Here is a 16,788-nt window from a genome sequence, read left to right as displayed (position 1 = left end):
AGTACACATTTTCTAAGGTAGTTGGACCATTTTATGCTCTCACCAGCAAGCTATGAGTGTTTCAGTTTACTCCAAATCTTTCTTTCCTCCTGGTGGACCACCTATCACCTTATAGGACTTTTTAATAAGTTAGAGCTTATCCATTATACTTTATTTTACTCCTCTATGTGAGAGGCTAACATGTGGACAAGTAATGACAACTCAATGTGGTGATGGCTCCGATACACATAGTTTAGTGGAGGTCACCACAATGAAGCAAAGGAACTGTATTCACAGGTAATTTTACCAAGAAGGTAACTTTAAATATAGGTCGAGAGGATCGAGGAGATATTTAAGGTAAAAACAACAGGGGTTTCCCAGGCAGAGAGAGGTGTGTCTTGAAACTGGGAGATGGGTGGTGGACACACCCGCAGGACTGAGAAAGGCTGTCGCGCAGACGCAGTGTGGCATGCGCTCAAGGAGACCTGCGCACAACCTGGGCACACCCCCTCATTTTGCCAAGCTGTTTGGATTTCTGCAGAGGTCAGAGGGTAGCCGGGGAGAGGACATGAAATACCCGTGGTGACAGATACAGATCTTCACTCCACCTGCTCAGGGATGCCAGATAGGATTTACATTTTTCTGCAGTGCTCTTAAATCTACTTAGAGCCTCACACTGCACCAGGTACGAGAGAAAAATCTCAATAAATATAGGGGTCTGCTCCTTTATCCTCAGAGTGGCATCCCTGTTCAGAGAGCTCAGTCTTGCAGTATCTCTGGGTGTTCCTTGAGCTCTGTCTACTGAGGAATGCGTTTTCCCACCTCTAAGGAGCTGACTTGGCAGCATCTTCGCCTTCCCTGAAGGGTAGGGCTCCTTCCAGCCAGGCTGGGAGGTTATGTCGTCTCTCAAAGGCATGTGCATCTACTCAACACATCTACTGTGCATGTTTATCACTTTTCAAAAATGACCTAAAGAGCAGAAATAAAGCATAAGTGGAAACATAACTCTTGGTAGCTTCCATCGCTCTTGAGTACAGCACATAATTAATATAAAGAAGAAGTGTCGGAGCATTAAAGATCTACTGAGAGAAACCATTAAAAATGCTTTAAAAATATTAAGATATAAATCCTGAGATACTTAAATCTCTTTAAGATGCCGTTTCTAAAATATACATTGTACCTGCAATTTAGTTTCGTTAGATAAGACAAAAATATACCAAAGATCTATGTTCAAATGTTAGTCCACCAAAATAAAAGAAACAAGCAAGCACACAGATAAAACTAACTTCAATGCTTAGATAAAAATAGAGATGTGCATTAAGACATCAATTTTAATATATTTATTTTATCACAAACATTAACATTTTAAAGATAAATTACAAAGTAAATCCACCCATACACAGACACTGTCTGCTGCTGCTGCTGCTGCGTCACTTCAGTCGTGTCCTACTTTGTGTGACCCCATAGACGGAAGCCCACTAGGCTCCCCCATCCCTGGGATTCTCCAGGCAAGAACACTGGAGTGGGTTGCCATTTCCTTCTCCAATGTGTGAAAGTGAAAAGTGAAAGTGAAAAGTGAAAGTGAAGTCGCTCAGTCCTGTCCAACCCTTAGCGACCCCACGGACTGCAGCCTACCAGGCTCCTCCATCCATGGGATTTTCTAGGCAACAGTACTGGAGTGGCTTGCCATTGCCTTCTCCGACAGACACTGTCTATTATACACAAATGTACATTTTGTAAAAGTGTAATATGGGGGCTTATTATACGTTGCTTTATAATTTAGGTCAGATTTTTTGCTTTTGTTTTCTTTTGATTTTAGCCAAAAAAGTGTACTGAGATTGTCTTTCCTTGTCAATTGCTATTTTTAATGGTCAATTGTGCTTTTTAATGGTTTCATAACATCTCATTTCAAAGGTAGAGCATCACTTATTTAATTTACACCATATGTTCAGTCGCTCAGTCGTGTCCGACTCTTTGCGACCCCGTGGACTGTAGCCTACCAGGCTTCTCCGTCCATGGGATTCTCCAGGCAAGAATACTGGAGTGGGTTACCATTTCCTTCTCCAGGGGATCTTCCCGACCCAGGGATCGAACCCGGGTCTCCCGCATTGGAGGCAGACGCTTTAACCTCTGAGCCACCAAGGAAGCCCTATGAATCCTAGTTTATTGTAATTAATAATTGAGAGATATACAATGAATGTCCTTGTCACATTTCCTTCCTTGCCTGACTCTCTTCATATGCTTGCTTGCCAGAAACAGAACTACAGAGTCATGTGAAATGTGTGATTTGAAATTTTACATAAATATCTTTATTCTCCCCTAAAAGAGAATGCTAAATTATATTTTCCCTAGTTGTTTACGAAAGTGCTCAACTTTCAGCAGAGTACTCAACTTCTCACACTATAATCTGATATTAATGATCTAATGTCAAATATGAGATACAAAACTGTATAAGATTTTAATTAATTTTAAAGTTATATGTACATTTGACATTTTAATGTATTAACTAACCATACCTTTGTAAAATTTCCTATTTATGTTTAGTGGGATATTCATCTCCATCTTAATGTTTTATAAATTCTTTTTATATTTTGAATCTACTGATTCTTCATCCTGTTTGCTGCCAATAGCTTTTCCAAGTTTGTTTGTTTTTCTTTAACATACCTTTCTTTCACTTTGAAGTTGAAAAATTTAAATTTAGTGCATGAATCTACATGGATATTCTGTCATGATTCCACCAATAAATTATAAAAACTATGTTTTCTTCTAGTTTTTTAATATCTGGAATAAATCAGTTTTGATTTTGTAAAATACATGAAGCAAGATCGTTAAGAGTTTTTCAAAAAGTTTCATACCACATTAACATTTCTAAATTATCCAATTTTCCATAACATAAATAATAATGTTATTTTTATCATGAATAGCTATAAACTCCAAATAGTACTTATGGGGGGAAAATAAAAGACAATTGCCCTCCATCATGAGCTGGAAGGTAAAAGCAACAAACTTCATGAAATGAGAAAATTGTTACATAAAGAAACTACCATTGCAGTAAACATATCGCTCACAGTTATTCCTACCTTTACAAAATATCTCCTAGAATATAAAATATGAATCTCATCCTGGGTCTTTAATAGTTGATGGATATGGTTCAGAGATCTTTAGGAGCTCCAGAAAGACTGGACGGCAAGAATCAATTTGCTAAAAATAAAAGCAAACTAAACTGAGTCCTAGAGAAGGCAATGGCACCCCACTCCAGTACTCTTGCCTGGAAAATCCCATGGACTGAGGAGCCTGGTAGGCTGCAGTCCATGGGGTCGCGAAGAGTCAGACACGACTGAACAACTTCACTCTCACTTTTCACTTTCATGCATTGGAGAAGGAAATGGCAGCCCACTCCAGTGTTCTTGTCTGGAGAATTCCAGGGACGGGGGAGCCTGGTGGGCTGCCGTCTATGGGGTCGCACAGAGTCAAACATGACTGAAGCAACTTAGCAGCAGCAGCAAACTGAGTCCTGGGGTTTGCAAAGAGTCAGATATGACTGAGCGACTGAATTGAACTGAAGCTGAATTCACAGAAAGACATTAACAGAGAACTTGGAAGAAACATTTGAAAATGAAAAAAGAAAAAGTTAAGCTTGGTAGGAAAGGTAAAAGAATAACAGGGACTTGAAAGAAAAAACTAACAACTGACAGAGCAGGACAGTGTAAAGATGTGAGGAAACTAGAAATTATGACCACTATGTCAACCACTAGTTCAGTTCAGTTCAGTTGAGTCGCTCAGTCATGTCCGACTCTCCGCGACCCCATGAATCACAGCACGCCAGGCCTCCCTGTCCATCACCAACTCCTGGAGTTCACTCAAACTCATGTCCACAGAGTCGGTGATGCCATCGAGGCATCTCATTCTCGGTCGTCCCCTTCTCCTCCCGCCCCCAACCCTTCCCAGCATCAGAGTCTTTTCCAGTGAGTCAACTCGTCGCATGAGGTGGCCAAAGTATTGCAGTTTCAGCTTCAGCATCAGTCCTTCCAATGAACACCCAGGATCGATCTCCCTTAGAATGGACTGGTTGGATCTTTTTTTATCAAATGCTCAAACGATGTTCACTTCTCAAAAAATAACAGTATAAAATTGATGCTGCTGAAATTGAGGTACTATTTTTCCTCCCCAATTTAGTGGATCATTTTCAAGCACTATATTTCATATAACAATTATTCAGAAATTTTCAATATATCACTAGATCACTGTTAAATTTTTCAAATCATCAATATGAAATTTGTTTTAGAATTTAGTTTTGATTGATGAAATGTCCTTTAATATTTCCAGTTTAATAAGTCCTATTACTCTTTTAAACCAAATTAAAATGAGGCACAAATCAAAGGATTTAGAGCCAGTTATAGTAACTGGATGAGCAAAATATCTCATAAGCATATTAAATTATATAAAACTCAAAAAAGAATCAATGAATGAATCGATCACATTGAGAAATCATGAGACCAAAAATACTAAGCTGTGATGTCCAGGGTTTTACTGCTTTTCTCTGTATCTTAGCCACTCTGTTCTTGAAATTCTCTGGTAACAATTTTACTTTCTAGTAATGTTTAAATCTTTTTAATCTGTTTTCTAATCACAAGAATAGTATTTCTGTACCAAAGAATCATAATACTCCAGGTGTGAAAAGCAATAGAAATCCTACCAATATGCAGAACTGATATAAACAAGTTGACAATCACTTATTAAGCAGAGGGCAGTTACTTATCCCTCCATCCCATCATCTTGGGCATCTGTGTATGATTTGGCACCACTGTAGGCCAGAGACAGGATGCAGAAGATGCTGAAGTCAATTTCTCAGACAGACACCAGTGCAGACCTTAGGCATAATAGATTTAACTGAAACCCAAAAGTTTCCTGGGAATATGAGCAAAGCAGAAAAGGAAAAAAATAAAAGGCAACAACCTTGAGAAAGTTAATCACAGAGAAATTTCTGAGGAGTTGGAAATAAGTAGACCACTTTATAAGAGAAAAGCAAAGGAAATTAGAGACAACTGAAATGTTTACAGGATACAAAAGGAATGGTTAATGGAATAAAAATGTGCATGGTGGGGAAATGGACTGTCTGCAGAGAGTGGGGTACGGTGAGTTCTGCAGTAGTTAACAAATAAGGGAGTTAACATTTATTAGCCAAAAAAATATTTTGGAGAAGCAAAGGGAAGTGCACATCCTAACAAGACTGAAATACAAGGGCTTATCTGGTTAAATTGAAAGAGCAATTTGTTTTCTTTCATGAAAAATCTTCCTTGATTTTTTTAAAACTCATTTCATTTGGGAAAGGTAAAGATATCTTCAGCCTCCTCAACCCAATGGCTTACATTTATTCAGAGAATAAATTCATGCTCCCAGAACTATCCTTGAAAACCCGACCACTCACAATGACTTTGATGGCTTTCCTAAACCAAGGGTAAAATAAAGCATAGATCAAGGGGTTCATGGCTGAGTTGTAATAAGCACACCAACAGCAAATCTCATAAATATAGGCAGGGGTTATGAAGCCCATAAAGGCATCAATTAATGAGTCAATACTGTATGGTAACCACGAAATCATAAACGCTATGACCGTGATACCCAGGGTTTTTGCTGCTTTCCTCTCTCTCTTGGCTACTCTGGATTTGTAACTGTCTAATGATGACTCTGTTTTGCTACCAGTATTTTCAATCTTCTTAGCCTGTTGTCTGGCCACAAGGAAAATATTACTGTAGAGAATTATCATGACAAGGGTAGGTATAAAGAAGGACAGAAAATCTATCAATACCCAGTTTTGATTTACAACCATCTGACAGCCTCCTACACAGTTGAGGACACTAGACAATTCCTCCAGCCCATTCTCATTGGCACCCGTGTAGAACACAGCACCACTGTAAGTAATGGGCAGGATCCAGGAGATGCTGACGCATACCCCTGACACAGACACCGTGAACTTGGTGGGATAGACCAGCGGGTCAGTAACAGCAATGTACCTGTCGATGGAGATGAAGGACAGGTGGAAGAGAGAAGAGTAACAAAATGCCGCGTCAAAGCACATGTGCAAAGTGCAGAAAGTTCGCCCAAAGTACCAGCAGCTCTCCACGGACCTCACCATGCTGAAGGGCATCACGGTCACTCCCACCAGAAAGTCTGCACAGGCCAGAGAGGCGATGAGAAAATTGGTTGGTGAGTGCAGCTGCTTGAAATGAAGGATGGCAGTCATCACCAGGAGGTTTCCAAACACGGCCAGGACAGCCCCAAAGCCATACACCATGTACAGAATCACGCGGGATGCGGGTGAGTAGGGGGTTTTCACACAGGATCCATTCAGGTGCTTGTAGCAGAGCTGCACAGCTGCAGTGGGAGACGAGTTGCTCATGATCTGTCCTTTACATCTAGAGAATTCTGTCCTTGATTTTCATAAAGAATATAGGATTCTTATTTTCAATACACCTGGGGTGAAAACATACATCCACTAGGATATCTGAGGAAATTATCAGATATTATTACAAATATTTTTAAAAATTTTCCTTATTTTATAAATCTCAAATGCGTTTAATAACAAAATAAAGCACAAAAATTACACTGAACAATAACATTGGAATTAATTTCGACTAATGCTTCGTTTCCTGAATTTGATAAAATTTTCTTTTAGTCATAAATATTTTTCTATTTTTTTACCTCCCGAGTTCCTCTTTGCAACAGGCAGTGATATGAGAAGTAATTACAGAGTGAAAGAAACCTATTAGGTTTATCTGCATTACTGCCTAAAGCACACAATCCTTCCTGATATATAAAAGCTATCTGTAAGAGAATCCCTAGATGGAATCCCTGTAGTGAAAGGTGTGAACTTGCAAGGTTATTTTCAGGAGTGACTATTAAGAAAGTTATTCTTCAAAAGAGTTCCTCACATTAAGTTACCCATCATGTTTCTTTGACCAAAGACTTTTTTTATTCTTAGACTTAAACCTTTTGCCAATTCTCAATCCTGTTGTGGATACTTTGCTGGATTTTAGCTGAAAAGATATAACTGGGTACACACAGTGAGAGCAGATACTTGGCTTTTTTCCTCCAGTCAAGAATCATTTTTGTATCTTCAGTGGGCACCAACAAACAGACAAGGGAACATACGCCATGAGCAGCTTGTAACGGACGAATTACATTACAGGAAAGCATTAAGAACACCACAATATTTAGGCACACCCACATTTGTGAGCTTCTGCAAAAGTCAGTGCTGATAGAGGAAAGATCTCTCTCTTCTCAGGATGTTGTCACTGGAAGCAGATTGCAACGTCTCTCCATCCACCTGAGAAATGGGTGTAATCCCTCTGAATACTGCTGCTGTGAGGTCCTCACATTCCCCTTTGTAGTGCGTTCAATACTGCTGCCCCCACAAATGATATATTCATGTTCTAACCACCCAAATCAGACAGTGTTTGGAAAAGATGTCTCCACAGGTTTGATAACACATAGTAAATACATTAATTATATGCAAGTTTTAAGCATTTTTGCAAGTCAGTGTAAAACTGAGTTGGTTATGAACTTAATTCTTTACATAATTTATTTCTGTTTAATAGATATTTCTTAATATATGCTAACCTCTTATGGAATAACTTGCGTGAAATGGCAAATGATACAACATTGTATTTTCTCCAACCACAGACTCCCAGTGTCCTCTGCAAATCTTCCTTCCTCATCTCTCATTAGATCTCAGGCACACCCCAGAGCTTTCTAGTCACTCTGTGTGTTAATAATTTAGTTTGGACAACTCCAATTTGAAACTACAGTCTAAATGTGAAAAAAGTATCCCTGTCTTCCCTGTGCCCAGGCTAGCCAGCTCTGAACTTAAGCATTTCATCATTTTCACAAGGGAATGCTTGAATTGGTACATGCCATCTGAAGATAAGTCCTGTTAACTAATCACAGAGTTCATTTCCTCCTAAAATCCCATTGAGATGCCACAAAAAGTATTTTTGAAAGAGGAAAATCTGATGGAGCAAACTAATGCGAAAACCAGGGTAAAGAAATACACTCACGATACACACAATGAAGTTTACCAGAAAGCTGAAAGAAATGTTTTTTCTAATAGATCCTGAAAAAAATTCTTAATCCCAGAAAAAGCAACTAAAGAATGAGGACAAGAATATAATAAAAACAATGCTATAAAAAGTTTCTTCTCAGCTGAAGGGTCTAAACTTCAAGTTCCTACCAAGTGCAAAGAGGAAAAATGATACAAATGCCGATGCTAACTACAGACAAATATAAAGAGAAACTTTTAAAAGTTCCTAGGAACAGAGGCCAGAGGGTACCAGCTTATGAAAAAGACATGAATATCATATCATGATCAAGCTTCTCATCAGTACACTAGATCCAAGAAGGCAATGGAGTTGTGCTTTACAAGTTATCAGACAATTTATTTTGGAAACATAACTCTAGTTAAAGTCAAAATTTTAACTGAAATCTTATAAAATTCTTTAAAACTCATATGGAACTAAGAAGAAATATATAATGCATGATTACATACATATAGCATATATTTCTATATATCATACAGTATATCAATGTATTATACCAATTTTTTATTCTACCGAATTATAATCAATATAATAAAGTACATGCATATAGTATGTAAATAATATACAATATTTGCATTAGTATAAAATAGAGAAGAAATAGATGGTTGTGGATCATTAAAAGCAGGCAAGCCACATATAATGGAGCAGAAGTGAAGCAGTTCTTAGAAAGGAGAGCTTGTGCAGGACCAGAGGGAGGAGCAGATGAAGGTGGATCACTGGGCTGTCCCAGCAGGACCGGATGCAGCCAGACTCCCTCTGGAAAGTGGTTGTGAATTCATAAGACTCTGGCTATATGACCTTGTTCAGGTCACTTAAGCTAGGGCCTGCACCTGAAAAGGGATGATTCAAACTCAACCTCATTCAACAAAAAAAGAAGAAACAAATGTGGTCAATTCACACAGTGAAGTACTACTCAATCAAAAAGAAAAAGAATCAAACGCTGATTCATGCTTTGACATGGCTTATTCTCTATATTATTCATCAGAGTGAAATAATTCAAACAAAAATGAGCACATAATATAATGTATGGTTGCATTTATATAAAATGCTAGGAAGTACATTCTATAAAATTCTAGGAAGTCCCACTTGATGGACATGAGTTTGAGCAAGCTCTGGAAGTTGGTGATGGACAGGGAGGCCTGGCTTGCTGCAGTCTATGGGGTGGCAAAGAGTCGGACATGACTGAGCGACTGAACTGATTGAGGAAGTACAAATTAGTATAGAGTGACGTAAAGCTGACCAGGGGCTGCCTGGGAATGGAAGAGGGTTGAGTATGTAGAGGTGAGCAAGAAGAACATTGCAAAGGACTTGATGAAGTCTGGGAAGTGAAATATAACAAACTAGTGGAGGTGATGGAATTCCAGTTGAGCTATTTCAAATCCTGAAAGATGATGCTGTGAAAGTGCTGCACTCAATAGGCCAGCAAATTTGGAAAACTCAGCAGTGGCCACAGGACTGGAAAAGGTCAGTTTTCATTCCAATCCCAAAGAAAGGCAATGCCAAAGAATGTTCAAACTACCACACAATTGCACTCACCTCACATGTTAGCAAAGTAATGCTCAAAATTCTCCAAGCCAGGCTTCAACAGTACATGAACAAAGATGTTTAAGCTCGATTTAGAAAAGGCAGAGGAATCAGAGATCCAATTGCCAACATCTGTTTGATCATAGAAAAAGCAAGAGAGTTCCAGAAAGACACCTACATCTGCTTTATTGATGATGCCAAAGACTAGACTGTGTGGATCACAACAAACTGTGGAAAATTCTTCAAGAATGGGAATACCAGACCACCTTACCTGCATCCTGAGAAATCTGTATGCAGGTCAAGAAGCAAAAGTTAGAACTGGACATGGAACAACGGACTGGTTCCAAATTGGGAAAGGAGTACATCAAGGCTGTGTACTGTCACCCTGCTTATTTAACTTATATGCAAAGTACAGCATGCAAAACGTAGGACTGGATGAAGCACAAGCTAGAATCAAGGTTAACGGGAGAAATATCAATACTCAGATATGCAGATGACACCACCCTTATGGCAGAAAACAAAGAACTAAAGAGTCTCTTGACGAAATTGAAAGAGGAGAGTGAAAAATTTGGCATAAAACGACATGCAGAAAACTAAGATTGTGGCATCCAGTCCCATCACTTCATGGCAAATAGATAAACAATGGAAACAGTGAGATACTTTATTTTTTAGCTCCAAAATCACTGCAGATGGTGACTGCAGCCATGAAATGAAAAGATGCTTGCTCCTTGGAAGAAAAGCTATAACCAACCTAGACAGCGTGTTAAAAAACAGAGATATTACTTTGCCAACAATGGTCCATTTAGTCAAAACTATGATTTTTCCAGTAGTCATATATGGATGTGAGAGTTGGACTACAAAGAAAACTGAAAAAAAAAAAAGAAAACTGAGCACTGAATTATTGATGCTTTTGAGCTGTGGTGTTGGAGAAGACTCTTGAGAGACCCTTGGACTGCAAGGAGAGCCAACCAGTCCATCCTAAAGGAAATCAGTCCTGATTATTTGTTGGAAGGACTGATGCTGAAGCTAAAACTGAAGCTCCAATACTTTCACCACCTGATGTGTAGAGCTGCTTTATTAGAAAAGACCCTGACGCTGGGAAAGATTGAAGGCAGAATCAAAGGGGTCAGCAGAGGCTGAGATGGTTGGATAGCATCACCGACTCAATGGACATATGTTTGAGGAAGCTCCAGGAGATGATGAAGGAGAGGGAAGCCTGGTGTGCTGCAGTGAAGGAGAGGGAAGCCTGGTGTGCTGCAGTCCATGGGGTTGCAAAGAGTCAGATACAACTGAGTGACTGAACAAAATGTGTATTCTTATATAATCTATGAGAAATAGAATATGTCCTGCCATATCAGTAAATAAGAATGTTACAGTCATCAGCAACTACAGTCCTCCAACATGAGCCACTGAGTCCTGATGAAAGTCAGAAAAGAATACCTACCATCTAATAACCATCACACTATACCAATCCCTACAGTGAGACCTGAGAATAGTCAGAATGTGAAAATACAGGATACTGACCCAGGCAACTGAGGTGCATGTCAAAGGAATGGTTTCAGTGAGCCTAGACTCTTACTTCTTCCCATATATAGAAAAGCACTAAATTTCTTAACTTGACACATCTGGCTTCTTTAATTAACAGTAATTTTTTTATATTCCCAACTACCCACCCTTTGTTGCAAAACTACTTTATATCTAGTTCCTCCCCTTGCCTCCTCGAAGCAGTTCTTCAAAGTTCTCTGAAATGCCATCTCCTGGGCTGCAGCCCTTGTTTTGCCCGTAAATGAAACTTAATTCTCAACTTTCATGTTGTGCAATTTTTTTCCAAGGTCTATGAAGTATTCACTGCAGATGCTGATTGCAGCTATGAAATTAAAAGACTCTTACTCCTTGGCAGGAAAGTTATGACCAACCTAGATAGCATATTAAAAAGCAGAGACATTACTTTGCCAACAAAGGTCCGCCTAGTCAAGGCTATGGTTTTTCCCGTGGTCATGTGTGGATGTGAGAGTTGGACTGTGAAGAAAGCTGAGCGCCGAAGAATTGATGCTTTTGAACTGTGGTGCTGGAGAAGACTCTTGAGAGTCCCTTGGACTGCAAGGAGATCCAACCAGTCCATTCTAAAGGAGATCAATCCTGGGTGTTCATTGGAAGGACTGATGCTAAAGCTCAAACTCCAATACTTTGGCCACCTCATGCGATGAGTTGACTCACTGGAAAAGACTCTGATGCTGGGAAGGATTGGGGGTGGGAGGAGACAGGGACGACAGAGAATGAGATGGCTGGATGGCATCACCAGCTCGATATACATGAGTTTGAGTAAACTCCGGGTGTTGGTGATGGACAGGGAGGCTGTGATTCATGCTGCAATTCATGCTGTCGCGGAGAGTTGGACACGACTGAGTGGCTGAACTGACTGACTGACTGATGAAGTATTTCTATATTTAAACGAAATATGCATTTGTTTATTCAACACTTACGTGTTGAGTTTCCTCTATATTCCAAGCAAAGTGGAAGGTTCATCTTGAAGCTACTCATATGAACAAATAAGTCATTTTCTTCTGAGGCATGCTCTTAGTCGATCAATCATGTCCAATTCTTTGCGACCCTATGGACTGTAGCCCGCCAGGCTCCTCTGTCCGTGGGGATTCCCCAGGCAAAATACTAGAGTGGGTTGCCATGCCCTCCTCCAGTGGATCTTCCCAACCCAGGGATCAAACCCAAGTCTCCCGCATTGCAGACACATGGTGGGGCACAGTGCAGGAGGAGAGATAGGGCACTATACATACATATATGTATGCTGCTGCTGCTAAGTCACTTCAGTCGTGTCCGACTCTGTGTGACCCCATAGATGGAAGCCCACCAGGCTCCCCCGTCCCTGGGATTCTCCAGGCAAGAACACTGGAGTGGGTTGTCATTTCCTTCTCCAATGTGTGAAAGTGAAAACTGAAAGTGAAGTCGCTCAGTCGTGTCCGACCCTTAGCGACCCCACGGACTGCAGCCCACCAGGCTCCTCCATCCATGGGATTTTCTAGGCAACAGTAACATATATGTATAAATATAATATAAATATGTCCAACATATGATCAGAAAGCAGCAAGTAGTGTCATGGACAAATGAACAAAGTGGTTCCTAAGAAGGTAGGAGCTATTTAGATATGTATTCAGTTGCTACTGTTTTAATTTCTCATTCATGAAAAAAATGAAGACAAACTTTACAACATATTGTTAATACATGAGCTATTCAAGGAGTATAAAAGGTGCAGATATAATCATTCACTATCATAATGATATACTATATCCATGAAAAAAAATTAAGTACAATTTGGAAACCCACACCACGAAGATGGCGTGAAGTGTTTTGAATGTAAAAGACTTGTTATGGAGAAGAGGCTCAAAGGAACCAAATAATCAGTAATAGAAAACGACAAGAGCCTGTATTTGCTTGATGTGCAGACCAATCTTGCTATAGAAATTAAGATGTAATTTATTTAAATGAACCTCCCTTCACCCTCAGGGGGAAAACTTTGTACAGTAAAATACATAATGAAGAATTGTAGGTTAAAATGATATATCACTAAATCAATTACTCCCATCAATGTACTGGTATCTCCAAAGAATTGTGTTTAGTCTTTTCTCTGTGATGACTGATTTTTTTCCCTTAAAATAATTGGTACAAAGTCTTGTGTTCGTATTGCTTTCATTAACTTGACTGCAGCAACTGGGCCACAAGAGAGGAGAAAGAATTATTGGTTACTTTACTTATTCTCTGATTCTTTGGATGTGAGTATCAGCTCTATTGTTTAACAAATACACCACTTTTGGAATGAGACTCACCTCATTATGCCTCGAGTCCCTCATTTTTGACCCAGAAGTAATAATAATATAGCAATAGTATTCTCTCTCACATAGTATTGTGAAGACTAAGTAGGGCAGGTAAGTCAGTCCCAAGCACAGAATGAGTGGCCTATAACTCAAATACAGCATTCTTAGGTTTGCATATCAGAAGCACTCAATAAATGTTCACTGAAACAAAGGCCAATGGATTAGTTCCCACACAATCAGAGTAATTCATAGTAGAGAAAAATGAGAGCAGGAGCTTAATTTTTTTGTAAAGAAGAAAGTTGATATAGTTATAAAAACAAAAGAAATGTAGATCTAGGAAAGTGGAAAAATTAATGATTTGTCTAGTACATGTGAAGCTCTACTAAAAAAAGACAAGTGAAAATGTATTAAACAAGATGTTAGAAGCACTTATTTGAATCTGGAAGCTTTATGATATTCAGCAGAATTTGTAAACACTTTAATTTTAGCTTTCTTATATTTAAAATGAGGAAATATGATTTCCCTATAGCTGTGAAACAGAATAAAAGTTACTGCATTGAAAACATTAAATGAAAATAAGTTGATAATTTTCAGTTCAGAACTGAAGAATGGTAGCTAAACTAATACTAAGCAGTCTAAAGTGCCTTTAAATCATGTCTATCATCTTTAATCATCAGATTGAGAGTTTCACACAAGTAGAATATAATCAGAAGTAATTTACTATCTCAGGAAAAGTTTACCAGTTTGAAGCATTTGTTTAATAACAGAAATGATGCTCTAATATAAGATTGATTTACAACAAGCAAGAAATTACAGAAGAATAACAAGAATATATTGATGTGTGTTTACTCCTGCTACAAAGATGTGACACTCTGATTTTTAAATCTTGATGTCTGATGACAACAAAGCTAAAGTTAGAATAGAATTAAGCAATTTATTTAAAAAAAATTATACAACACCCTCCAATCTTAGTGCCAAGAACAAGTCTGCATGTCTGAAAAGCTGGCTAAGTTGTATCCAATGTGAGTTGCTTAACTTACTCAGTTTCATATTTGTGGATTACACAAAATGAGTTTATCGGCCTCTGTCTGCCATCCTTTTACACTGTTCAATTCAGGTCTCTATTCTTTTGGACACATTTTTAATTAGGGCTTTTGTTTGAATCCTTGAAAACTCTTATAAGTAATTTTTGGAATAATTCAAAAGTGAGGAAATAGTAAGTTAATTTAAGATAAAGTACAATAATGAGTGACAATCTTAGAATCAATGCATGCACTAAACATAAGTTAACTGATAAAATTTCTAAACACAGCTGAAATGTTATGAGCAGACAATCACCAAGAAGAAGCTCATTCAACAAATGAAAGTTATTTACGGCACTGATTACCTTTCCCATAGTTAATAACTCAATTGATAGGGTAGTAAAGAACTCTGTCTCTGGATTGATTTTACCTGACTCTGATTATCATATCCCTGACTCAGAAATCTGAAAACCTGACATTGCAGATTCAATACTTTGCTCTTCCTAGACCAGGACCTCTGGATCTTCCAGCTCTATTTGCATTTTAATAGAAAAATATTACAAAAGAATAAAGAGAAGTCTTAACCAGGGATTGAACTATCATAAAGTAATAAAAGGGAGGATTTAGAATAACAAAAATATACTAGATCCTTGTCATGCATTCTTTTAAATTTTTTTAAGGATGCTACAAAGGGAAGATTATTAGAGAAACAGTGAAGTTCAGAGAGAAGTAGCAGCCCCAGATCCGTGTTAAACGTTTCTGGCTCCAAGGTCATGCTGTTTCCATAGCAACAAGGTTTTTATGTTATATTGATTAAAGAGTGATGAAACTGAATTTAAGTGTTTAGGTCATAATAGAAGCATAACAATATTTTACAGTAGAAGATCTTGCACATATATGATTAAATTTTCTACCCAATGGTGCGTTCACTGTGAATCTATTTTCAATTCCTCCATCTTAAAAGTGAACTTACCCAGAAAATAAATTTACTGTCGAGGAATTCGCTCTCAAGACTTTGCCAGTGACAATGAGTTTGATGGCTTTTCGAAACCAAGGATAAAAGAAAGCATAAATCAAGGGATTCATAGCTGAGTTATAATAAGCAATCCAAACCAGTATTTCATAAATATATGTGGGAGTGATGAAACCTAGGAAGGCATCAGTGATGGAATCCAGGAAGTAAGGCAGCCAGGAGATCAGAAATGCCAGCACTGCGACGCCCAGTGTTCTTGCTGCCTTTCTCTCCCTCTTGGCCACTCTGTCTTGGAAGTTGTCTGAGCGTCTCCCAGTCTTATTGCTCAGATTCTCAATTTTTCTAGCCTGTTGTTCAGCAATGAGGAAAATCTTGAAGTACAGAACTATCATCACAAGGGTGGGGATGAAAAATAATAGAAAATTCACCAATACCCAACTTTGATTCATTGCAATTTGACAGCCTCCCACACAGGTGAGTGCACTTACTAGATCCTCCAGTCCAACTGCATTTGCTCCTGTGCCAAAAAGAGAAAAAGAATAAATAATTGAAAAGAGCCAGGAGAAGCAATAAACATGCCAGAAACAGACACAGTGAACCTGATTGGATAGACCAGGGGGTCAGAGACAGCAATGTACCTGTCCAGAGAGATAAAGCACAAGTGGTAGATGGAAGCTAAACAGAATGACACGTCAAAACAGGGATGAAATTTACAGTAACTCTCCCCAAAATACCAGCAGCTCTCCACAGACCTCACTGTGCTGAAGGGCATCACAGTCACTCCCACCATGAAGTCCGCACAGGCCAGGGAGGCGATCAAGAAACTGGTTGGAGAATGCAGCTGCTTGAAGTGGAGAATGGAAATCATTACCAAGAGGTTTCCAAATACAGCCAGCACAGCTCCAAAACCAAACACTGTGTACAGGATGAGGCGGGGACCTGGCGAGTAGGGGGTTTTCACACAGGATCCATTCAGGTTCTCGTAGCAGAAATGTACAGCTGCAACAGTGGATGGGCTGCTGTTCATGATGCTGCTGTCAATAGCTTGTAAACATTTGCAGAAGTTCTGCCCCTTACACAAAATAGAGCAGTTTTCTATTTCCTGGTGGGAGAGAAAAGATCTGGTTGCACTGATTACTTTTGTTATAGTTACCAAACATTATCCCCATCACCTGTCATATATCCGTATCAATCTGTGAATGTATGAAATAACAATATATTCCATTCAAATGTCCATAAATTTTAGCTATTACTTTCCTTATAATTTAGACTGTAATTTGAAACAATATTCTAAATCAAATAGGAATTTAACAGAAAATAAATATTTCAAATATTCTTTGCCACAAAAGATTTCTTGCCTTACAATT

General features: G+C 38.7%; 1 protein-coding gene and 1 pseudogene across 1 annotated transcript; both read right to left on the bottom strand.

Moving 5' to 3' along the window:
• Positions 1–5,350: 5,350 nt before the first annotated feature.
• On the bottom strand, positions 5,351–6,385 carry LOC129561113 (trace amine-associated receptor 6-like). Its single transcript, XM_055433512.2, has one exon. The coding sequence runs from the start codon at positions 6,377–6,379 to the stop codon at positions 5,351–5,353; it is 1,029 nt and encodes a 342-aa protein (XP_055289487.2). The 5' UTR covers positions 6,380–6,385.
• A 9,032-nt stretch (positions 6,386–15,417) lies between these two features.
• On the bottom strand, positions 15,418–16,448 carry LOC129561110 (trace amine-associated receptor 7a-like; annotated as a pseudogene).
• Positions 16,449–16,788: the final 340 nt, after the last annotated feature.

The sequence above is a fragment of the Moschus berezovskii genome, chromosome 10, assembly GCF_049115385.1.
Source record: "Moschus berezovskii isolate FMDL1 chromosome 10, NW_MosBer_1.0, whole genome shotgun sequence".
NCBI classification, from domain to species: Eukaryota; Metazoa; Chordata; class Mammalia; order Artiodactyla; family Moschidae; genus Moschus; species Moschus berezovskii.
The sequence above is the reverse complement of the archived record's forward strand: the minus strand, read 5'-3'. Positions and strand labels throughout refer to the sequence as shown.